Source organism: Nicotiana attenuata, chromosome 9 (genome assembly GCF_001879085.1).
Source record: "Nicotiana attenuata strain UT chromosome 9, NIATTr2, whole genome shotgun sequence".
In the NCBI taxonomy this organism is placed as follows: domain Eukaryota; kingdom Viridiplantae; phylum Streptophyta; class Magnoliopsida; order Solanales; family Solanaceae; genus Nicotiana; species Nicotiana attenuata.
This window is the reverse complement of record NC_031997.1, coordinates 13371557-13397954: the sequence shown is the minus strand read 5'-3', so window position 1 is coordinate 13397954 and position 26398 is coordinate 13371557. Positions and strand designations below refer to the sequence as shown.

The 26398-nt window shown below is 35.1% G+C and overlaps 2 protein-coding genes across 2 annotated transcripts; both read left to right on the top strand.

Annotated features, from left to right (window-relative positions):
- LOC109232072 (vesicle transport protein GOT1-like) lies at positions 6189 to 12970 on the top strand. The gene is made up of 7 exons (XM_019397734.1): positions 6189 to 6395; positions 6597 to 6680; positions 7641 to 7732; positions 7854 to 7934; positions 8083 to 8180; positions 8257 to 8338; positions 12551 to 12970. Exons 2-7 carry the CDS (start codon positions 6650 to 6652, stop codon positions 12587 to 12589), a joined length of 423 nt encoding a protein of 140 aa, XP_019253279.1. The 5' UTR covers positions 6189 to 6395; positions 6597 to 6649; the 3' UTR covers positions 12590 to 12970.
- Positions 14425 to 16624, top strand: LOC109232742 (feruloyl CoA ortho-hydroxylase 2-like). Its single transcript, XM_019398482.1, has 2 exons — positions 14425 to 15003; positions 15898 to 16624. The coding sequence occupies exons 1-2, from the start codon at positions 14489 to 14491 to the stop codon at positions 16472 to 16474; spliced, it is 1092 nt and encodes a 363-aa protein (XP_019254027.1). The 5' UTR covers positions 14425 to 14488; the 3' UTR covers positions 16475 to 16624.

The following is a 26398-nucleotide window of genomic DNA, read 5'->3' as shown; positions in this document are numbered from 1 at the left end:
TTGAACCCTTCGGGGATTGTTGTTGAAGTTTCCTCGCTGTTTTGACTTTATACTTGAACTCCGTCATGTTATTTCCACTGTTTTCAAAACTCAGCTATGTTTACTCTGTTTTAATACTCAAATGATATTTAAATGATGTTTTGGGCTGAGAAATACTGTTTTACCGTTGCCCGAGAGGCTTATGTGATTTTTGACTGAGTAAGGCCGAGGGCCTATGTTGTGAGGATATCTTTTGGGTCGGGCTGCATGCCGCAGCGGTGATACATATCTTTTAGATCGGGCTGCACGCTGCAGCGGTGATACACTAATTTGATTATGGGGCCGAGGGCCTGAGATTGTACGCCACGAGGTGGCTTGATATTGATATAAGGTCGAGGACCTGTTTATGATGCCACGAGATGGCTTGATATTGCGCTTGGGCCGTAAGGGGCCCCTCCAGGAGTCTACACACCCCCAGTTAGAGCGGGTACCCAGTGTGATGTGAGATATAGCCTGAGGGGGTGGTACTGTTCTGAGATATTGCCCGAGGGGCGGATTTGTTGATATTTGTGCCCGAGGGGCGAACCTTATGTGCTGATCTTTCTTATTTGCCTGCCATTTACTTGCTTAATTGTGTATTTGTGCCCGAGGGGCGGATTTCTGTGCTTATCTGCACTAGTTGTTCTACATTCATTTGCGCAACTATTGAAAAAGTCATTTTCAAAGAAGTTTAAACTGAGCTAAGACGTTTTAAAGGATTTTACAGCTTCATTGCTTTCTTACTGGCTTTTGAAACTACTTCTATACAACATGTCGATGCTCTTTTCGTGATTTCTTATCACTCAGTCTTTATTTATGATTATTACTCACTGAGTTGGCAGTACTCATTTTACTCCCTGCACCTTGTGTGCAGATTCAGGTAATTTCTGAGCTTGGTGGCAGTTGTCGTTGAAGTTAGCAAGGTAGCTGCCTGGCGATCGCGACTCTGCTTTCTCCCTCCTTATTCCTCCTTATGTATTATTGCAATTTTTCCGACCATTTTGGTCTTGATGTGACTAGACAATTATAGTAGATGCTCATGACTAGTGACACCCCGGTATCGGGCTGAGTTGGGTTGTATTCCGCAAATTGTTATGTATTGTCATTGTTACTTTCGAGTTATTATCATGTTTTAGACGTAATGCTTATCATTTAATTGCTTAAAAACTGGATTGAAAATGTGTCAGCTGGCCTTGTCTTCACGAGAGGCGCCATCACGATCGGGTCTGGGTTTAGGGTCGTGACAAATACATGGAATGAATTATTATGAGTACACTTAGATCCTCTTACAAAAAAATATGAACTTGAAGTTCAAGTGATAATTCATTTGCAAAATATTGCCATGCGTATTTGCTGACCCAAACTAAATGTCATATTTCAGCTACTAATGCTCCAAATAGAATAAAGTCCATGATGGACATAGTCTATGGAACGCATGAAGCGTAATAGACTAATCGATTCCAAAGATAAAACTCCTTGAAGAAGGAGAGGAGCAAATGTTCAAGATGGTCATAATAAGGAGGCAAGTGCTATATAAGAGCGCCATGACAAAACACTTCATAAGACCTCATGGGAGAGGTTCAGGTACCTGAAAATAATGAGATCTAGATAAGTTATGTCTTTATTATGCGATGATGAAACCGATGTAAAATGATTGTCGACGATGTTGTTAATATAATGTAACGCTCAATATTATTAATATTGACGAGGATCTTGAGCTCAAATCTGTCATGGAATTTGGACAGATAAATGATTGGCCAAATGAAAAATATGCAATGAAAATTGACTTCATCTGAAAAATATGAAGTTGGACGAATAGTCCCAACAACTGAAAGTATAAAGGCTATATGGAGATATTGAAATATGATTAGTATTGTATTGCAAAAAGGAATCCTTGATATAGATTTGTTTATTCTAACAAATATTGTCAAGGTTTTGTTGGTTATACAAATGCAGGACATAATTCGTTGTTCAAACAATCTATTTCCATGTGAGGACGTGTGACTTTTCTTTGAAGAGACGATTCCAATAATACTAAAGATAATGTTGTTTGCTTATATCAATTGGAAGAAGGATATATTGAAGGAAACAAAATAAGTACATTTCACCAAAGTTCTTTTCAGACATGATCTTCGGCAGATTGGTGATATAGACGTTCAACAATTTATTTGATTGATAATTTGGTGGATCTGTTCAATGAATCATTACCAACCTAGCATTTGAGAAGTTGGTATACGGGATCGGAATGCGTCATTTCCGAAAAGTAAAGTGATGTTTTCATCAGGGACGCGCTGCACTCTTTTTCCTTAGCTGAGGTTTTATCCCACTGGGTTTTCCTAGCAAGGTTTTTAACGAGGCAGCAAACAATGCGTATTACAAGATATGTGTATTCTTTTTCCTTTAATAAGATTTTTTCCCATAGGGTTTTTTCTTAGTAAAGTTTTAACGAGGCACATTATCTATAGACATCTAAGGGGGAGTGTTATGAAATATTATATTTTGTAGTGGATGTCTATAACTCCTAAAGAAGTTACTCCCACTACTCTTCTCCATTATGTAGATAACTCCCACTACTTCTCACCATTATAGTTGTAACTCCCACACCTCCATAACCTCCCCATGATCTTCCTCCATGATCTTAAATGTTTAATGTCATGTTTATGGCATTCTTTTGTATGTCTCTATGTAATCCATCAAGCAATAAATAGCAAGAAATGGTATTTGTGTAAATAAAGAGAATGATTCACCCAATATTGAATATGGTGGGTGATTCTTCTTTCTGACAATGATGAATGACAGACAAATCCTAGAATATTGGAACTACTCTCGGATCTGATGGAAAAGTATGAAATAATAGATGATGGAATCTTAGTTGAGTTTGTATTTTTGCTAGAGAGCGAAAGTCTTCTTCTCAAAAAGTGTTCTTATCAAATGAATATTACATGCCTTTTCCTCTTATCCCTTTTTCTATTTATATAAGTCACAATCCTAACAACCCTAACAATACAAATCAAGGGAATATCCAAGGGAATATTCTCTTTAGTATCTTATTTCAAATAGTGACCATTGCTGCTGTTGACACGACAGTCAACCTCGCGTGGTCAGCTCTTCGGTCGCGAACCTTGGTGTTTCCTGACTGACCTTGGCCAATGCCTTCCTCGACGTCGCGTTATTCCAATTTTCCTCAGGGCAGATTTTGGCCTATACAATAAACTCCCTCCTACCATTAACCAACCAATCAATAGAGCGTTAGAATACTACTTCTTGTCTAACAGAATAAGTAAAAAACCAGCTAAGGAGATCATCCATGTAAAATGGGAGCCGCCACATGCTAATCATTATAAGCTTAATATGGATGGCTCTTGCGTAGGCAATCGTAGAACAAGAGGCATAGGGGGAGTATTCAGAGATAGCAGCAATCGATGGATCCTAGATTTCGATATATATGAGAATCCAGCTTGCTACTAATATATACATGGAAGCCTGAGCTCTCCTTCATGGGGTCAAGCTTGCACTAGAAAAAGGCTTCTACCCGTAGTAACTGAAACTGACAGTTTAGAGATAACCAATTTCCTTATCTCTAATGAATGTCTTATCAAAATTTAATTGACGATTGCAAGTGCCTTTGAAGAAGGCAAGTGATCCACCTTTAAAGCACGCATTTAGGGAAGCTAATGGAGTGGCGAACCATTTAGCTAAGAATATAATGGATGAAAACTGGACGTTTTTGGTTGCTTCTTTACCTATGTTTCTCTCCCCGTTTTTGTTACTTATGTACTAGATAGAGACGGTCAGGGCATTTTGTTGCCCTCGTTGTAAAACTCTTAAATGTTTGTATTAAATAAAAGCCTTTTATTACCAACAATAATATTACTCCCTTCGGTCCAAAATAAGTGATAATTTAGTTGTTTTCACACAGATTAAGAAATCCACCTTTTAACATTAATTAGCAATGAAATTAACCATATTAACCTTTGCTCTCTCTTCACATAAATACTCCTAACACATACTCCAACACTATTTACTCCAAGGGCAATGTAGGAAAAAAATAATTAATTTATTTTTGAAATCTGAAAAAATCACTTATTTTGGACCACAAAAAAAGGCCAAAAAATCACTTATTTTGGACCGGAGGAAGTAAAACATTTGAACTAACGAGCTAGACCCACGTGTCAACAATCAAGTGCCGCTTCACCATTTGACAAGACTCAAAAATCAAAATTCTTTTTACCAACGGGAAGCTGAACCCACATCTCGAGTGTCCAAGCATAGCGATTAACAGGGAACACTTATCTCGTCAGTTCGGGCCTTTCGATTGATTAAAATAAACTCCCTAGTCACAGTCGAACCACTCATCCATTATAATCTATAGGAAACCATACATTCATGGCAACAATTATGAACAACGAGCAGTCTACGAAAGATTGTGTTAAGAAATCAGTGAGAAATTAAAAGAGAGAAGAAAACTCCCACTGGAACGAGGGAAACGTAACTTCTCCAGAGAGAAGAAAACTTCCACGCAGCAGTTTCCTGCGCTTTACCTTTATGAAATTATGAAAGCTAACAAAACTGACAAAAGCAAATCTGATACTACTACTAATACTATCGCAGCGAACTTCAATCTACAATTGGAATACGAGAATATCTTCTTCCTGAACACTAGCAATATACACCTACTTACTACAACATATGAATTCCTTAATTAATACTCAGATTCTATTTATCGTTCTTTCAAATTAAAGCCTTTCGATGCTTCTTCATCTTCTTCTTCATTATCAGCGGTTTCGTCGCCCGATAGAGATCGACCACTGACCGGAACTTTCTAATTTTCTTCATTGACGACTCCGATCGGCTGTTTTCTGTTTCGTATCCATGAAGATTCAAAGAAGAGTACGTTTCTTCCGTACTGTTGCCCACGCTTATTTCTCCTTCTTCTTCAATTAGGCTGCAGCCATGAGAATCGCCGCTGAGTTGAATTAGCTGCAGAGCTGCCTCCATCTCCGGCGAGGTCTCAGATACTGTCGATTTCACCATTGGATTTACGTATGTATACTCGTTGGGATCAATTGTACTTAGCTCTGTTAATTGTTGGAGGAAAAAGGAGAGCAGAGTAGATATATAAGGAAGAATCAGAAATCCTATTTCTTTAAGGAGAAGGATTTGCTGCAGGGGTAATATAGGAATTGCGGCACCGTGTTTCTTAAGAGAACTTCTCACATAAAGTCATAAATTAACCGCCTTCGCCATTTATCCATTTATATTAAAATAAAACTTACACCTTCTTACGTGCTATTCAATCTAAACATACTTTATTTATTCTCTGAACTTTCTAGAGAGAAGCGATTAAGTGTTGAGGTAGATTTTATAAATAGGCATTCATATATTTGGATAAGAAATTAGAATTCCTATCCAGTATTATATTAGGTATTGATATTGAATAAAGAATTAATATAGCCAAAGATTTCACAATTCTAATACCAATATTATTAAATAGTATTGTAAATAAATTTTTTCATTTTCATTTTCAATTTGAATAATAAATAAACAAAATAATAACTGATTTATATGAATAAAATAAGCATTTTGAATAATTTACGAAAATATCTTTAAAAAGTTTTGGTACAAAAACATCCATAAAATTTAAGAGATTTTTACATGGGTCAAGCAGAAGTTGCAAAAATGAAATGAAAAGGAAATTATAAATTATATTTTGAGAAGAGTATTTGATGAATTACAAAAAATATATTAGTAAATCTAATACTCCCCCGGTCCAAAATAAGTAATTTTTTGGCCTTTTTCTTGTGGTCCAAAATAAGTGATTTTTCCAGATTTCAAGAATCTTAATTATTTTTTTCCTACATTGTCCTTGGAGTAAATAGTGTTGGAATATGTGTTAGGAGTGTTTATGTGAGATAGTAAAGGTTAATATGGTCAATTCCATTGTTAACTAATGCTGAAAGGTAAATTTCTTAATGTGTGTAAAAACATCCAAAAAATCATTTATTTTGGACCGGAGGGAGTAATAAAATATGCTTATAAACGGAAAAGTCATATATTAAAGGTAATCAACTTATATCTTTTGTTAATTTGATTATGAATATTTTTATAACTGAAAATGATTATAATTTTGGTCAACTGCGCATAAAAATACCTTTTCGAAAAACGGGTTATAGCGGTACTAATTTGGGAATAATCAGATTCAGAATTTTCAGTTGATACATGTCATCACGCTTATAGCATTCTCTTGCTTCCTATCGAAGACGACTCCCAAATCAAATCATTTTCTACCCGCACAACCCACTCCGAATTCTCATTTCGCAACCTTCGATTCTGAGAACTTCCGCTTCAAATAGACCTTTTATCTCTTCATTTCACAGGTTCTCTCTCTTTCTCTCTCTAGATTCAATTATGCCGTTTGTTTCTTCATAGTGTTGAACGTTTGGAGTTTCGGATCTTTATTTAAGTGTCCGTTTTGAAACACTAACGGACTGTTCTGACATGGAATTTTGGAGTCTAAGTTTTTTCGCTTGGATTCGTAATAATTGATTTATTAACTATATATTTTTTTTTTTTGATAGATTCGGTGTTGCAGGTGTGAAAATTCATTTGGATTTGTCTGGATTAGGTCAAGATGGTTTCGTTCGAAATGAATGATCGGAAAAGTAAGTCAGTCAGTTGTGGCTTGTGAATCAAATTTACTTTGTTCTCATTTCATAAGCTTTGAGGATTAGTATTACTGATCAACATCGAAATGTAGAACGCGAGAACCTGTATTGATGAATTTTGATTTTTTTGTAATTTATAGTGGTATCTCCTTGTGGAATTATGACCAATTTAATGTTGTGGTCTAGACTCCATTTGAAATGGTAATGGAGATTAGAGGCTGATCCGAAATTTAAACTTGATGATTTCAACTTTTAAAGTTCTTTGCACTGAACTTATTTTTGAAATTATGGGTTCACAGTCGCTTTTTCACATATATATTCATGTTCTGTGTAGAAAATATTGGGTTGTGTTGAACCAGTAGCTAATAAGCTGATGTAGATTATGATATGTTGTATCCGGTTTAGTTTTGTATAATACAGGAAATCATGATCATATTTGTCCTAGCTCGAGGGAGCGTAAAGATTTAAACTGTCTAGTTTGGTGTAGTTGTTACATTTTATTTTTAGGTGGAAATTTTTCCTTAATTAGAATGAATAATTCTGCAGCATTCCTATTTAGGCAAGTGCGACATTAGCAATTTTCACGTATCTTTTAGCAAACACTCCCTCCGTATTTGACTGAAGTTGAAGTTTAAGATATTTTTTGAACATGTATGATTTATAATTAGAATTGAAAGAAAAGCTTAAGCATTACATCAAAACTTAAAAATTGATCTGTTAAATAATTTTTGAATCTAGGAACTTGTGAGAGTTGCATAAATCAATATTATTTGTAGAATAGTGTTACACTTGTGGTCATCCCAATAAGAAAAAAGTGTTATAAATATAGAGGGTGTATGATGTTTCTGCTACTTGGTGCATATCTAGAGATTGAAAGATGGTAACATAAAGATGGAAGCATATTGTTTTTCTATTAAATTGTTATATCTACTAAGCTTGGGATGCTTGTTGAAACAGAGATTGGGCTAGGATTGACGGGATTCGGGGTGTTTTTCTCATTCTTGGGGATCATTTTCTTCTTCGATAAGGGACTAATTGCCATGGGAAATGTAAGTACAATTATGCTGCCACGATCACTCTATCTCTTAAATTTTCCTTTTTAGTTCATCAACTTTTCTTTGCTTTCTGCTTATGCCTCCCAGTTGACGCACTGTTATTTTACTGATTCAGATCCTCTTCTTCTCAGGGGTGGCACTAACCATTGGTCTCAAGTCATCATTGCAATTTTTTATGAAACGGAGCAACTATAAGGTTTACTTTCTTTTATGTGTTTTTCTCTTTCTGCTTCTCACCCCCTCCTTCCTCTTATTCTCTCTTGAAATAGATATTTTGGTGATATATCTTTTGTGTTTCTATTACTTAATCTTTTTTGTTCTTTATATCGTTTCCTTGTTCTTAGGGAACAGCTTCATTTGGTGCTGGCTTTTTCTTTGTTGTCATTGGTTGGCCTATATTGGGAATGATTCTTGAAGCTTATGGATTCATTGTACTCTTCAGGTATATTGAATTCATGTTTCTTTGAATGTTGTAATTCTTTTATTATTCCTTTGGTTGCTGATGAATTGTTGTGCAGTGGTTTCTGGCCAACACTGTCAGTATTCCTGCAAAAGATACCTATTCTAGGTTGGATCTTCCAGCAGCCCTTTGTCAGATCGGTATGTTTGCTTTTAGATTCATATGTATCTCATTGCATTACTATCTCTTTCTCTATTTGGGGTGTGCGTCAAAGAATTTGTTAACTAGTTTTCGCTCAATAAGCAGTTTTGTCTATAGTCTAAGGTGGCGCTTGGACTAGCAAACTTTTATCCCTTTTCTGCTTTGGTTTGGTTTCGTTTTGCTTTTGTTTTTGTCTTCGTTTTAATGATTGTTTGAATGGGGCTTTGGGGGTAATTGTTCTTAATATCTTTATGTTGTGAGTTGTGGGCAAGGCACCTGCTACACCAACTTTTGTTTTTGGTGTTGAATACTGCTGTAGTAGATCATCGTTGAATTACACACTAAAAATTTCAGCAGCTACTCCTAACCCTACTAACTTTTTTTATATCATGATATTCTATGTAATAAACGAAAGAAATTAGACGAATAATACAGTAAATTTTCTCGCCTTTCCACCCAATATTTAGCAAATTACTTCAATATTTATTGACCACCACTCTTAAAATTGACTTGCTCACACCCAATATCTTCATTGCACTAGCATTTCTCAATCTTGCACTCTGTAGTTGTCACGATCCAAAACTACCATCCGGTCGTGATGGCGCCTAACTCACTTGCTAGGAAAGCCAAGCATAACAATAACGATTCAAGATAACGAATTACGAAACAATACAAGTCTAAAAGCCAAATATACATGAATAAAGACTGCACTGATACAATAAATCTCCCAAAACTGGTAACACAGAGTCATGAGCTCTACAATAGGACTACAAGTCTGATAATATAAAAGTAGTGTCTGAACAACAATAACAGTAATAGTAATGGACCAAGATTTGCGAACGTGATGTGCTCTACCTCGTCTTTCAGCAATGAGCAACTCCACAATAATCCAACACAGCTCTCAGCTAGGTCCCACACCTGGATCTCCACAATTAAGTGCAAAGTGTAGTATAAGTACAACCGACCCCATATACTCCGTAAGTATCATGACTAACGTCGGAGAGGCAGTCGCAAGAATCACCAATGATACTCACGTATGAAATCTGTACAAGACATGAATACATACGAATACGAAATAACAATATCAGAATCTATGGATAACTGTAGGTCAAGCTCATGGTGCACATAGAGAAGAGATGCACAGACATTAAACATGATAACAATTCAGCATATAGAGGAGATATGCGAAAAAGGCAAGTCAAATTACACAGAGAAAGACATATAGAGAAGATATACTTTGTGTACTATCTCATCAACAGAAATGGCATATAGAGAAGATATGCATAAAAGGCATGTATACAAGTACAAAACTAGCATATAGAGGAGATATGTAGTAAAATATTCTATGTACTTTTACTTATCTTATAGCCTGTTTGGCCAAACTTCTCCAAAGACCAAAAGCATTTTTTTTCCAAAAAAGTATTTTTTTTTCAAAGTTGAGATGTTTGGCCAAGCTTCTAGGAAGAAAAAAGTACTTTTGAGAAAAATACACTTAGAAACACTATTTAAAGCTTGGTCAAATACTAATTGCTGCTCAAAAGTGCTTTTCAAATTGATTAGCCAAACACAAACTGTTTTTCACCAAATGTACATTTTTGAAAAGTACTTTAAAAAGAACACTTTTCAAGATAAGCTGATTTTAGAAGCTTGGCCAAACAAGCTATTAGAACCTTTACTCTTTTGCGTGCTTATTCATATTTCTAACTTTCGGGGTTACCTTCCTGCTAATTTCATAAATTAAACATATTATCATTTGCAAATTTCATGGACCACAGAACATCATCCTGTATACTATTCGTTAGCTCATCCAATGGTTTACGTGAATTCCTCTGTAACTCTTTATACTGTTCTTGGACTTGTGACCACTCCCTTGTACATATCTTTTATTGGAAAATATAAGAAGTGGAAATAAGCTCAATCTATAGGTAGGGTAAGATAGGATAGGGGCCTGTACCCGAAATATAAAAGTGTAACATGGGTTGATATGATGTCAAAGGGTTAAAATATTAGATCAACCTGATAATATATCTATTATGTATTATACACTTATAAACATTTTACCCATTGTTTCACATTAAGCTATTATCACTTAGCTAACTAGATCTTTTATGTGCTAAGGCTAATTGATTTCAGTATTACAACAACTTAAAAAAGCCCCATGAAATTGAAAACTTCATTACCTTTATAAATATAATGAACTTTTTTGATAGGCAAGGAATCAATCATATGGTATTTTAAAAACATTGTACAGCACTGAAGAGGTCTCAAGTTATTGTTTTTGAAGCATTGTGCCAATTTGAATTGTCATAGCATGTTTAATATAATTAATAAATTAATATTATAGGTTCCATAAGTTCTACCAGGTAGTGAGCCAATATTTATGGGTTTGGATAGGGAAAAAGTTCAATATTTCCAAAATTAGGTTAAAGTTCCGAATTTTAGAATCAAACTTTAAAACGGTAAGATGATTTATGATATTAAGGCTGTTTTTATGCTGGCCATTGCCTATCGCAATCCTCCTTTCTTCGCACCTAGGACAAATTTTGCGAGGCTCACATAGATGGAGTTTGAGATTCGTATTGCTGGCCCAACTTGTTTGTATTGAGCGCAATCGATATAGAGGATTCATATAATTGATCCAACTATTCTGAAATGGAGATGTAGTTGGATGGATTAAAAAAAGACTTAGGCAAAACTCTGAACTAACTTTACGCTGTTCTACTTCTCACTCCTAGTGGTTAAGCTTTTTCTTGAGAAATTAGTTTGGATAGGATTGGAGAAAAATTGAAACAAATCAAGGATTTTATTAGGGAGGTGAAAAGAGGACCAAGTCTTGCAGTTCTTTCCCGATGATAATGAAGTTGTTTCAAGGAAAGGGGGAAAAAGGGGCATTATGGCCTCATTTTTCTGTAATTCTTGGTTGTTGGTCAGTGGCCATTAACTATGAGTTGTGACAAAAACCTTACTGTCGGATATTCTGCACATTACTTATTGTAGTAACCTAGATATGTGAAGTCCTTCCTTAGGAGCTGATGTAGCCACCTCTCCCTCACCCTATTGCACTTCTCCTTCCCGAACCCTAGTGCCCCTCTCTCTATTGCCATTTCCCCCTCCCCTGTATCGTGTTCCCCTGAATCTCAAAAGTAGTGTTTGCCGTAATCCCTTGCTCCTAGATCCAACCTGTACGTGTCCTTATCTTTGCAATAAAGGGTTGGGGGAGAAGGGTGTGCTGTGACAGGAAAAACTGGGTTACACAGAGCAGAGTAAGCCACGTAGGCAGAGAATTGCACGTGGCGGGGGAAAAGATATATGAGGGGAGAAAAAGACAAAAATGCAATGGGGTGGTGCTACATTGTAGAATTTGGTTCGTTGGATGGAGGTGGCAGTGGAGAGGAAGGAGAGAACACAGAAGTGAGAACACTGAGAAGGAGTCAGCACGTCGCTTGTTAGGCACCTGGGAGATCACGTGGTGGTGTGGTGGAGTAATGTTCAAGAGGAACAGCATTTCTTTCTCCTACTTGGTCTTAAAATATGTTCTGCGCCCAAACCGTTTCCTGCACATGTTTTACAAGCCAGTCATTCGACTGCCCATGCTACCAACTTGAGATGTTATTTTCCACTATTGAGATAGACTGAATGTTAGACCAGACCAAATATTAAGCAACAAGGTCTAAAATTATTTCACGCAACTTATTCAAGCAGTGTCCTATGAATCAAAATATAAATAGGCAATTGATATGACCTGACTTAGTGAGATCCGGAAAAGATCCGTATTGGGTGACTTCTTCTTGGTCTTGTCTTAAGACTTGATTCCTTCTCTAACCTATTTCCGAGATGAGCGCACAAGCCGTTTTACGAGTTAGGAGAAACTATTTACACATCTACTTGTAAAGTTTGCCAAGGCTCTCCCTGATTTCTTTGTTTTCCCGGAAATGGAAATTATGGGTGTTCCACTCGTCATTGATCACCATCTTCTTATCTGAGACCTTTCTGTTTTAATAAAATAAATTAAACATTTTTGTCTAGTTATTAGATACTGATATGAAGTTGGGTGAAGGCGTGAGATGCTATATAAGGTCATAGACTGCTATGGGGTTATCAACCTTGTTAAGTAACTTCTGATTTTCTAATCCATGTGCATCTGTTGAAAATTGCATACTGCAATTGTTGTTCAGTTTCTTTTACCTGACATTGTTTTTTCTTCTCTGCAGTTCTTTGACCGCTATCGTGGGAAACGTGTCCCTGTATAATCTCAGTTCAATGGTGCAAAATTAAGCGACATTGAGTAACCCCACTTGTAGGTGTGTAAAGTACAGTGTTCTCAAGATTTACGTCTAGTCGTCTAGAAGGGTGTTGACAGTATAGTTTGTTTGCAGTTTATGATATGAGCCTTGTTGGCTCCTGGTGATTTTTTTAAAACTATATCTTAGTTTCTAGAGCAAGTAACATAATAATTTTCTGGTTTGAGTTCTTTCATGCGCCAAACTTTCCGATTTTATCTTCTCAATTTATTGATTTACTACTCTGTTGATGCACTGCCCATTTGACCTACTCTTAGAATGTAATCCAGATTTATAGAGTGTTCCGTGTTTCTGATTATAATAATGACCAATGAACGATTCTTTCCCTCTCTCCATTACCCTTCTCTCGTTTTAACCCTTTCCCATGTAATTACTACCTGTTCTGTTTTGGTTAATTTTTTTGAACTTGTTTTTCTTGTGTGGCACTGCCGCACTGGCACCGGTAGGTTGGTCAAGTAGATGTTTGTTAGTCGGTCATAGTGTTACCCCCATTAATCTATTTATCTAACTGGCAATATCGTTATTATTCCATAAAGGAAAAGAACATATGGAACCCACATACGTCGATTGAGTATTTTTTTTTACCAACCATTAACAGATACCCAAAATTCATGTGTCTAACTTTCCTTTTTTGTTTAAAAAGAGAATACCTCTTTCTATATTTAGTACTTATCTTTAGCTCCAACTTTTTACATGACATATTTACAACAAAAAGATTCAAGGGTATTTTAGTACATTACACGTATCTTTAGTTTAAGATCAGTAACAGTCTTTCTTTTTCAAATTTCATCTCTAATCAAAATAAAGCATATAAATTGAAATGGAGGGAGTACTACTTTGGAGACATTTGATAAAATCGGAACGATACATTGGCATATTCGTTACGTTCTACCAAAGTTTTTACTAAAAATGTCAAATCAGGCTGGACCGTGTGTTAAGTACAATAAATTGTTCTTTTTACCAATTACTATTGTGGATGGCCAGTGCCAAATTCCCATTACCTAGAGCTAAGTATTACAATGTGACTTTCACGGCCTCAATTCTTTCAAAAGAAAATGCAAATAAAATAATAATAATAATAATAATAATAATAATAATAATAATAATAATAATAATAATAATAATAATAACAATAACAATAATAATAATAATAATAAATAAATAAATAAAAGAAAGCTCAATAAACAATATATTTGAGGAAGTTATTATATAGTAGGATCAGTCATTGAGAGTTTTAGCCATTAAACATACTGCAATTCCGACAACTCCTTTCTACCAACCCCGAGTACTGAAACTTTGGTAAAACATGCCAAGGCTCTTCTCCTCCTTTTGTTTTGCTAATAATATAAGCTTCATAATGTCAGCAACTTCTATCCCGTTGAAGCAACATATAAATATCAAAAACTATAACTCAAATAATATAAGTCTTATAAATTGGCAGTAATATTTTTGCAATAGTATAATTTAACATATTATAGCAATTTATTGACTTTTTTTTTGTATCAAATTCAACTTACCATTGATGCATATATTTATATGTAATTATCTTATAATTGGCGATTTTATAAATAGTTTTTGCACCGTCAGATGCATTGAACTAAAACTCAAAGGCAAATTACTTTGGCACCAGTACAAGGCCAACTATTTGCAACTGAATAATCAATGCAACTTGAGAATTATCATGAAAAGGAAAGCATGAGAATTGCAACCAAAGTAGGCTTACAATAGAATGCAATCTTGAAAATTCATATATATAGCCTTCAATACCACTTGAAATTATCCATAAATTCTTCTACTTCTCCTTACAAATTATAAGCTCAATAACTAAAGTTATAATAATCAAAAGCTATGGCTCCATCATTGTCAACAATCCTTAGTTCCAACACATGGAATGTCAAGAATTTTGTTGTGAATGAAGGCCATGGAGTGAAAGGTCTAGCAGATATGGGAATTCAGACACTACCTAAGCAATATATTCAACCACTCGAAGAACGAATTTACGCGAGCAATGTTAAGTTGGCTGAAGAACTATCTATACCAGTCATTGATATGTCAAACTGGAATGATCCAAACGTAGCGAATTCGATATGCAATGCAGCAGAAGAATGGGGCTTTTTTCAGATTGTCAATCATGGAATTCCAATTCAAGTATTTGAGAATGTTAAGGATGCTACACATAGGTTCTTTGCTTTGCCTGCTGAAGAAAAGATAAAGTACTCAAAAGAGTATTCTTCTACAAATAATGTTCGTTTTGGGACAAGCTTTACTCCTCAAGCTGAAAAGGCTTTAGAGTGGAAAGATTACCTTAGCCTTTTCTATGTTTCTGATGAAGAAGCTGCTGATTTTTGGCCTCCTGCTTGCAGGTTCAATTCTCTTTTAATTTTCATGCTTTTCTCGACTTCAAGTTTAACTGGTAAAGTTGCTGGCATGTGACCAGGAGGTCACGGGTTCGAGCCGTGGAAACAGCCTCTTGCAGAAATGCAAAAAGTAAGGTTGCGTACGATAGACCTTTGTGGTCCGGCCCTTCCCTGGACCTCACATAGAGGGAGCTTCGTGTACCGGGATGCCCTCTCGACTTCAAGTTAAAATCAGGTTAATTTCACATACAATCTTTCAACTTTAAGTTAACCTAATAACCGCTTACCCAACCACTTAAACTAAAAATAGGCAGAAGATGTATAATATATGTATAAGCCATGTATAATATGTAAATCATCCTGTATATCGATATATAATCTATGTATACCGGCTAGGAAAAGTAAACAATGAGTCCAGTTGACTATTTGTATAAAGATCCCTTAATAAAATTATCTTTTCTTACATTAAAGTAAATTAACTTAATCCACTATAATAGTAAAGTCACAAAAATAATTTTTGTCACATTGGATTAATTGAAGTTTACCAAGTACTCCCTCCGATCCACAATAAGTGATTTTGACCTTTTTCTTATGGTCCAAATATCTGATTTTTCCTGATTTCAAGAATGAATTGATTATTTTTTTCCTACATTGCCCTTGGAGTAAATAGTGTTGGAGTTTGTGTTAGGAGTGTTTATGTGTAGAGATAGTAAATGTTAATATGGTCAATTTCATTGCTAATTAATGTTATAGTGAGTAAAGTTCAATTATTTTAATGCGACAAATATTTGTTTAGCGGCTTTACTGGTACAGTGGGTAAAATTTAGTGAACCAATATGGGATTAACTTGTTAAGAAACATATTCAAAAGAAAACCTATCTAATTATTGTTTGATCTCAGAGATGAAGCACTACAATTCATGAAAAAGGCAGAGCTTGTGATCAAAAGATTGATGGAAGCATTAATGAAAGGACTAAATGTGAAAGAGATTGATGAAGCTAAAGAATCACTTCTAATGGGTTCAAAGAGGATCAACCTTAACTACTATCCTAAATGTCCAAATCCTGAACTTACTGTCGGGGTAGGTCGACATTCTGATGTCTCAACATTAACCATCTTGCTTCAGGACAATATCGGAGGACTTTACGTGCGAAAACTAGACAATGACAGTACTTGGCTTCCTGTCCCTCCGATTAATGGAGCGCTTGTCATTAACGTTGGCGATGCACTTCAAATTCTGAGCAATGGTCGATACAAAAGTATCGAACATCGTGTTGTTGCTAATGGAAGCAATAACAGAGTTTCCGTTCCAATTTTTGTGAACCCTAAGCCAAATGATGTTATTGGTCCTTTACAAGAAGTGCTGGAAAGTGGTGAAAAACCAGTGTATAAGCAAGTTCTTTACTCGGATTATGTCAAGCACTTCTTTAGGAAAGCTCATGATGGGAAGGACACTGTTGATTTTGCAAAGATGTGATATACTTTGTCTAAGTGTAACAACCTTTTTTTATTTGACATTCCCATAAGTTGAAGGAAGAAAAATAATGGAAAGAAAGTCCAAGCATGTAATATTAATAGCATTTTCACGAGTTGTGCTTTGAACGAATAAATTTCATAACTGGTAATATAACTATGACTATTTTTTAGTCAAAGTCATATAACTATGTTTTCTAACGCAAAAATTACAAGACTTTTACCAACTCACACAAAAATTACAAACTGCCGGAAAACATAACTTTTCAATGCAATATTTTTTTATTTTTATTTTCAATCTAATAAATATTGAACCAATTAAAGGAGCTTGCATTGATGTTTTAATAACTCCTCTCTTAGCCAAGTAGTTATGTATAGTCTATACAGTATAGAGTTTGGCTTAACCAAAAAAAAAAAGACTAATTCGGACGGGAAAAACTTACTCACAACCTGTGTGTAACTACATTAATTTTTTATGGTCAAGTAATAGATTAAGGTGATTATATATATTAATTAACCATGATTAATTAGTGTATATGAAAGAAACACCACTACTGCAGGATTAGAACTACAAGAGAAAAAGCTTTAATTTTAATACCATTATATGAATTAAGGAGAATCATAATAGCTGTAGGACTAGGAATAATGAATTGGAGTGCAAAAAGAGGAAAAGTTTTTTTTAATGAATTTCCATTATAGTTAATTGTCTTTCATTTAATTTTTCAGTGTCAAAAATGCAGATAAAGTATACGCCAAAAGACAAAAAGTTCCAAAATCTATGTATTGCTATATCCCAAAATCTGTTGGGATCGAGATACTAAGATGTCATACGTAAGCTGACAAAGCAAATCTACTTGATAACGATAAAACAGAAAACAAAAAGAATTATACAAAAAAAAGAAAATACATAATATACTTTATATGAATTGACCTACATCAATATGCTATTATAAAAAAGAAACAAAGAACTAACTGAGAGAACCCCCTCCCCCTAAAACAAAATTATTTTAAGCACTAAATTTTTTAACTCAATTTCAATTGCGAATTTGTACTCCAAACCAGTTCAAATCACCTTCAATCTTCCTTAATTTTTGATATATTGCCTCATAAATATATTTTCAATGAAAACCCTTCGAAAAAAAATCTTTTTTGTAGATATTTTAAAATCATGTATATTATTAATAACTTTTTATTGGCTAATAATAATTAAATGGTTAAAATGACTAAGTGGCTGTAAACTTTTTAGGAATTTTTATATATTGGACCATTCCCGTAGTTCTTCCATAGTTTAATTTTAATCTTTTTAACAGTTTCATTAAATTAAAGGGAAATTGCACGTGTGGCCGTTTGGATCAGCAATTGGTGAAAAAAAAAAACCCAACTACAGTTAATAGTACAGTTCAACCCAATTTGGCAATTTTAGTAGGAGATTTGATAAATTGTAGTCAAAAGTGCAAAGAATGTATTCCTCGTATAACAAAAATTTGGTAGATCCAGCAACATCAACATCCACCATAGCTCTACTACATCTCCTCCACCTATAGCCATCACCAAATTTCTTTACTTTCATTAATAGAAGCCTTCAAATTCCATTCACTCTCCAAAAAACTCCTCGCTCATTCTCTCCTTTCTCTTAGTCACTCACCATTTCTGTCTTTCTATCACCCTTCACCATTAAACTACTGTGACTACCTCTTTGGATTCAGTTAAAAAGTACATTATCCCCCTCAATGATGGATTGAGTTGATTTCTCGCTCTTGATTTTTTTTTTTTTAATAAAACAACCGTACATATTTAATAAATCCTCACCTCATCATTCTTAAAAACATAAAAATGTAAGTTGGGTTCCGAGATTCTCTAGTCTGAAAGTACAAGAGATAAGGGGAAGGAGGGGGGGGGGGGGGGGGAGGGAGGAGTTGAAGCTTTGGGCATAGAGCGGAGGGAGTCCGGGGAGAGGAGTAGAGTCCAGCAACATTGAGCCCCAAAATAGAGTTTCTATTCAAATCCCTATTAAGGAGAATCCGAAGCTAGTTGCTAGCGGAAGTAGTACTTATAATAAGAGTTATCAGGCAAGTACAGGCATGCCCCCTTTTGAGGCACTTAATGGACGCAAGTGCAGGACTCCCCTATGTCGGGATGAAGTGGGGGAGAGACAGATTCTTGGACAAGAGATTGTACAGGAGACCTCTTTTTATAACTAAGTAGTTGACTAATTTATCAATTAGCCGACTAGAAATAAATGCAAGGTAAAAGATAAAGACAGAATGTAAAGTGCAAAAATTAAATGATACCAAGTGTTTATACTAGTTTAGATTCAATGTGAATTCTACTCCATTTTCCTTGGGTTGCAAGAAGGTTCTCTTTTCAAAGCTCCTTGAAAACTTCATACAAGTGTGTTGATATTATCACGATCACCATCTGCCTTTTAGTTCTAAGTACACTCTTTAGTAATTTCGATACAATGCATCACCAATATTTTTCTCTTTTTCTTCTCTCTACTAGTTATACAATAAATCATATTCACATTACAATGTTTGCTTAGAGTAGAACAAAGAGCACGAAGTTGGTTCGATCAAAGTATATTTTTCTCTTGGTCGTCTCACTATCTACACACTTCGAGGGATCTGCTTGAATTCTTGATTATGGCATATCTTGAGAGATTACACCCCAAGGGAATTGATCCTTGGAATGAATCGTAAGATGATTCTTAAAAATAAGTATAGAGTTTCCGTTGATTTGTGTCTTGACCGGTAGTCTTGATAGAACTTTCCATCAGTGAGCAAATCTGTATTTTAACGAGCTGCCTTTTATTTCTTCTTTGATTTCGGGATTCAACAACCTTCCTTCTATAAGCGGATCTTCAGTGCGTTGATAGATATGGCGAGCAGATTCATAGCAATCTTGATCTCTTCTAATTTTGGTCCTTCCTTTCTTATCTTCCTTCGTATGAGCTGTCAGATCTTTAGAGATCTTTCTCTTCTTTTTCTTTGCTCCATCCTTTCTTGTCTTCCTTCGCAGATATTTGTCAATCTTCCTTTTCTTTACTCTTTCCATTCCTTTGCTCCTGGAGTGTTTCTGCAAGTAGAGATATGTTATTTTTCATCATTAAAACTTGGATCTAACACAGTCAACCGTTTTGGTCTTCCGTTCAAATATATGTTCGTTGTTTGTTATTTTCTATTTGGAATGTACAATGGCTGGTGGTTATGATGGTGGTTGTGCGACAGAAGATGTGTGAGAATGAGGAAAAATGAATATTTGAGGCGGTGTATATATGTGTTATCGCCACATATATCTAGGTATTCTAGCCCTCCCCCCCCACTATATATATATATATATATATATATATATATATCCCTTGTATATTTATTTATATATGTGTATATTCATGTATGTTTATGTGTAATATACGTATATGATATACAAACATGATATACATTATCGTAGTGACATTTTCCAGGAAATTTCAATTGAGAATTTTAAAGACAAACCAGTCCAAAATCTTTTTCAAATTTTATATATAATCTCATCCAAATGTTTCCAACGACTTCCAACTACAACGACAAAAAAATAACTCCTAAAAATTTCATTTTAAATTGAACTTCGAATAAGTTTTAAGAAAAAAAAAATACTTAGTTGCTGAAATAAGAATCACAAAAAAAAAAAAAAAAAATCGAGTGATGCCGAAGTATGAAGAAAATGGAGAAGAAAATGTTAGTTTAAGTGATCCATTTGCTAGAAAAAATAAAAATGTATTAAATGAAAAAGTAGAATTAATCTTGGTAAAAGAAAAGTGTCAGAAATCACTACAGCATTTTAGGCCTACAACCACCCCTGAGAAGTGTGGCCTAAAATGCCAAGAAGTGTAGCATTTGGGCAAAGGCAACACTTTATGGCTTTAGGCAACGCTTTTTCGGGGGTAGCCTAAAGTACCGTAACCTTTGATTATTGGTCACGCTTTGTAGGCGTTGCCTTAGAAGCCACGCTTTAAAAGTGTGGCCAATACGGTACAAAGGCCACACTTATATTTTCTGATATAGCCAATCTTTGTTGACATAAAGGCTACACTTATAAAGCGTGATTATTGTTACATTATAGGCTACGCTTAGCAAGTGTGGCTTCTAGAGCAACATTTATCATTAGCAATGCCAGATTGACATTCCCTATGGCCACACTTTCTAAGCGTGGCCATTTTGTCTACACTACAAAATTATTTTATTAGCCACAATTTTGTGGTTAAAAAACTATATTTGTTTGCATCAAGTTCTCTATCTCTCTCACACACACACACACATATATATATATATGAAGCATTAATTTAAATGATAAGTGATAGAATAAAAATAATTCAAATGCATATACTTGAAATAAATTTCAACAAAAGAAACACACTGTGTACTATCTATAGTATTAAAGCAATGTTGGTTCAAGAAGTTCACTAGCAAAGACCTCTACAAAACCAAATGTACTCATATTTAGTATCAACAAAAATAAACATCTTGTTCCAAAGGTCTTCACCATTCACTTTAATGATTCAAATTGATTTGTGGCCACCATTTCCAATTGCATCACCTGTATTTTCCTACACATTCAAAATGAAAAAATTAGGAAGAAATGCTTGTAACGAGAACAAGGATTAAAAGAAAGCCTGAAAATACTTGAAATTAATTGGTAAAACCAACAATCTAACACCATATCAGTCCAAAAGATTAAAAGAAACTATGTATTCTAACTCATCAGTCCCTTTGCTCATGGGAATATGATGAATTCCGCCAATGCTGGACATGGAAACTAGACGGATAGACTTGACAACATTAACGAATTGCAATAACAGTAAAAAAGAAATATTTTGTTTTCTGTATAATCATCGACAAATTACCATTGGCATCAATACAATATGAAGTAACTCGCAAAAGGACGAATGACTTCTCCTCACTTAAAAGAAAAAACAGACAGGGAAACAATTGAGCAGTAGCACATATTCCTTTTGAACAAGGCACTGGTGAAACCAGCTCCCACTTGCCAAAACTATTATGCCTCAACCCCAAGCTATTTTCAGATGGCAATAAATTCTTACTAAATCCATTTGGCTCTATTTAGATGAAGGAAATGGATCTGTTTGGACCAAGAGCCCTAAAAGACCATTAGATGAAGGAAATGGATCTGTTTGGATCAGGAGACCACTAATCCATTTATCGACTCGAAAAACTTTCTGCTACTTTCACTCAAAACCAGCTCTTCATTCATCTTTATGACATCAGTAATCTTTGTAACTCCAGTTGCTAGTTTTGCAACTTCATTGCTAAGAATATCAGTATCCATAACAGCTGCTTTCTTCACATCGGCAAGCTCATGGATCAAGCCAGAAAAAATCTCAAGCAATTTTTCTAAACTCAACCTCATCGCGAATGACAGATTGCTGATTCTTTTCAAGATTTGGAGTTAAATCAGCAATAGAAAGATGAGAACCTCAGTCTCTCACTAATCGCCTACTCACAGTACTCAGTCTCACTCTTAGTCTCTCACTATCGTCTTCGTCGTCTATCAGAGAGTATCAGTAGTTCAGTACTCCTAAGCCCTAATTCAAATTATTTTAGAGTCATAGNTTCCTATCACACATTATAGAAAGCATGATTTTGTAAGTTACTTAAGATTGAGGTAGTTTTTGGAATTGTAAAATATAAATACCTTTTCAATATTCGGGGCATGAGTTGAGCCAGAAGAATGTTGTAGATTTTTGCCTCTCATAGCTCGTGCACTACTTGCATCAACCGGTGAAGGAATATTAGATCCAACACACCCTTGTATATCATGAAAATCTAGTCCAGGGTTGTTTTTCACCATTTGACTAAAAAAACATCGCATTTCTTCCCTCATCATTTCCTTCATTTCTTCCTTCAGAGAAGTTATTTCGTTGGCATGCTTTTGTTTAAGCTTGGTGATTTCTTCATCTTTTTTTAGAGAGCTTGTCATCACCGATCTACCATAGCATCTAACCTGACCAGGCTGCTCCTTTCCAAATACAGCCGTAAATGCATCATTTGTTGTTTCTCCAGAACTTTGGCGATTCTGAAGTTCAGACTGTCAAAAAAATATTATTACACATCACTTACAAGTCAAGATAGATCGAACACTAAAATAAATTTTAGCAAGTCAAGTCAGATTAAATAAAGTTCTCCCCGCAAGAAAAAACTCGCCTTGGCTAGACTATCTAAGTCAAAAAGGAAAAACTGAAAATTATAAAGAAGATAATATTAATGCGCTTCATCAAAAAAGAAACTAGTATTATAGTGCAGTTCCAAAGGCTTCTGCGGATGAAAACATTGGAAGTAGAATTTGAATCAACGATTAGATTTCGAGGCTGAGGACGAGCATATGTCGTCGTAAAAACACCACACAAACACAAGCAGCACCATAGTAGCAGCTTTAAAATTGGTGGCATCATCCTCTTGTTTTCCGGCAAGCTTTTGGCTTTGGCTACGACAGAAATATCACAACAGTTCAAATATGCAGAGCCCCTTTTAGTGAAATTGGAGCTAGCCATGGAGTAATATGAATGAGCAGTTAGCTAGCTATTTATATACACTAGTTACCTAATTAAACTCTCTCCAGTAAAATATCACCTAATTAAACTACCTTCAACTTAAAAGTGAAACCTAAAAAAGCAACAAACAAGAACAAGAGACTATGGTACCCCCTACTTGTTAATAGTAATCCTGGAAATAATACTCCAATTCAAGAGAAAACTTTAGCTATCACTATACTGGTAAGTTCAATCCTCTATAGATTGACCTACTGTTAGATTGGGCAAGCTGAAAATTTCAGCAGTAACGGGGAAACTGCTGGATAAGTTACTGGAACAAAGGATGTTAAATCTNACATTATGACCCCTAGAGTCTTAGTCATGGCAATAGATTCAGTTTCCTATCACACACTTATAGAAATCATGATTTTGCAAGTTACTTAAGATTGAGGTAGTTTTTGGAATTGTAAAATATAAGTACCTTTTCAATATTCGGGGCATGAGTTGAGCCAGAAGAATGTTGTAGATTTTTGCCTCTCATAGCTCGTGCACTACTTGCATCAACCAGTGAAGGAATATTAGATCCAACACACCCTTGTATATCATGAAAATCTAGTCCAGGGTTGTTTTTCAGCATTTGACTAAAAAAACATCGCATTTCTTCCCTCATCATTTCCTTCATTTCTTCCTTCAGAGAAGTTATTTCGTTGGCATGCTTTTGTTTAATCGTGGTGATTTCTTCATCTTTTTTAGAGCGCTTGTCGTCACCGATCTACCATAGCATCTAACCCGACCAGGCTGCTCCTTTCCAAATATAGCCGTAAATGCATCATCTGCTGTTTCTCCAAAACTTTGGCGATTCTGAAGTTCAGACTGTCAAAAATATTATTACACATCACTTACAAGTCAAGATAGATCGAACACTAAAATAAGTTTTAGCAAGTCAAGTCAGATTAAATAAAGTTCTCCCCGCAAGAAAAAACTCGCCTTGGCTAGACTATCTAAGTCAAAAAGAAAAAATTGAAAATTATAAAGAAACTAATATTAATGCGCTTCATCAAAAAAGAAACTAGTATTATAGTGCAGTTCCAAAGGCTTCTGCGGATGAAATCATTGGAAGTAGAATTTGAATCAACGATTAGATTTCGAGGCTGAGGACGAGCATACGTCGTCGTAAAAACACCACACAAACACAAGCAGCTATCAGTTTTCAGTTCATGTAATCAGAGAAGCAATTCACTATCGAGCAGGCCTCTTCAATTCAATCGTAAGCTTCAGCTATTTTGAATCAAGACACTAAACTACAGCAGCTATCAACCAGAATAACCACAAAAGTGCGGAAAGTTTTACTCTGTAGGAGCAATGCTGAAATTTGCTGAAGCAGTGCAGAAATTTTCAGCCCAAGTTAGCAGATTTTGCTGTCAAATATATGCAGAAGTCTGATCAAACACTGCTGAAACAAGGCAGATTCACTGCTCAAAAGTGTTGGATTTCCAGCAGCCTAAACCATTTGTTTGTTGCTGCAATTTCTGGACAACAAGAAATAGCTAAAGAGCTGGTGTGATCTGAGCATACAATGCAGAAAGCTGTTGCTAAATATTGTCCCAAACAGTGGTTCTTGAATGCAGAATTACAACTCAAGAAGCGCCCTGCATAAGACAATATTTTGAAAATGAAGAACATATCTTATAACTACCAAAATCACATCGAAGAAGGACAAAATATGCTCATATACAGAAAGAAGCAGATATTACATATGCATGCTTTCGTGCAGTTAAAGTATATTCTTATATCCAGCTACTTCTGTTTTTCTCTTTTGATGCAAACCCTGTCAAGTCTAAACTTTCAAAAACTTCCTTCAGTGTAAGATACTGTCCATCCCGAAATATGACTACCTGTTTTGCAAAGACTCCTGTTATTAAATCCAAAAGAATAGGCATGCCAATATATAATTCTCGATCCACATATAATACAATACGGTTCCTTAGAAGGGACGCATTGAATAACCAATCAAGTAATTTCTAGTGATACCAAAAGGGACACATTAAAAATACATGAGCAATAAAATATATGTGCACATCAAAGAAATCGATAAGCAAGAAAATATTCAATACTAAACTTGAGGAAATAGACAACATCAATTTAAAACTAAAGCAACAGTCTTTAATGTGTTTCTAGCTATTAATAAAAAATGGCTAAGCTATTTTCTATTTGAATTAGAAAAAAAACTCATGATGTGTCTTCAAAATCAAACTCTTCATCCGATTCAATTTCAAGTTGTTGTGCTAGAAATGCTTCTGGAAGTACATCAAGAATGGTTGCTGGAACATCACTTCTTACTAAGGCAACTTCACCATTATCCTCCGGTATCGATGGGCCAGCCAAATATTCAGATGGCTCATTTTCATAACACTGTGGGGCATTAGCTTCAAGTTCATCACTTATGCTAAACAAGTCTCTCGGGACAGTTTTCATGACATAATATCTATCTTGATCATATGGATCTTGCACATAGAAGCATTGGTGTACTTGAGATGCTAGGACAAAAGGCTCATTCTGATAACATTTCTTGTTGAAGTAGACATAAGTAAGGCCATAAATATCTTCTTCAACCTCATACCAGTCACACTTAAATAAGACAACCCTAAAATGTCCATAATAGTCTAACTCAACTATATCAACTATTCTACCATAATAAGTCAAATTTGCGTCAACTGGATTTTTATCTTTTGAGCTTGCAAAACTTGTAGTTTGAGCGACTAATGTAACACCACTATTTTGTGTTTTACGTCTTGCATCACGCTGCCTCGCATGGAATCTATATCCATTAATGAGATACCCAGAATATCTTTTAGCAATTGAATTTGGTCCGAAGGATAATTGCTTTATAAGATCGGGCACATACTCTTTCAAAGAACGAGTTTCAAACCATTGAGAGAAGTTTTGACTATACTTCTTGGCCTTGCTCCATTTTGATCCTCGTCTCTGATTACTAACCTCAACCTCATATTCTCTACACAACAAGTATTTTTATTTGTTAGTAAAATGATAAATAAAGTAATTTGATAACAATCCACACAAATAAATGCTATGAGTGATTAAATTACCTTATATATTCTTGAACTTCATCACAATTGTTCAATAAGTATATATGTGCCTGATTTAGTGACATGTCATCTAAAACAATTGGATCACTTGCTCCTAAAGGACAACCTGTATTAGGGAACAAACTAGAAGATTGTGCATTAATTGAATCATATTCATCATTGTTTCGGGGTCGTCGATTAAATCGAGTCTTTACACCTCCATGTAAGTACCTAGAGCATAAAGTCAAACACTCTTCAACCAAATATGCCTCAGCAATAGATCCTTCTGGATAATTTCTGTTGCGAACATATGATTTTA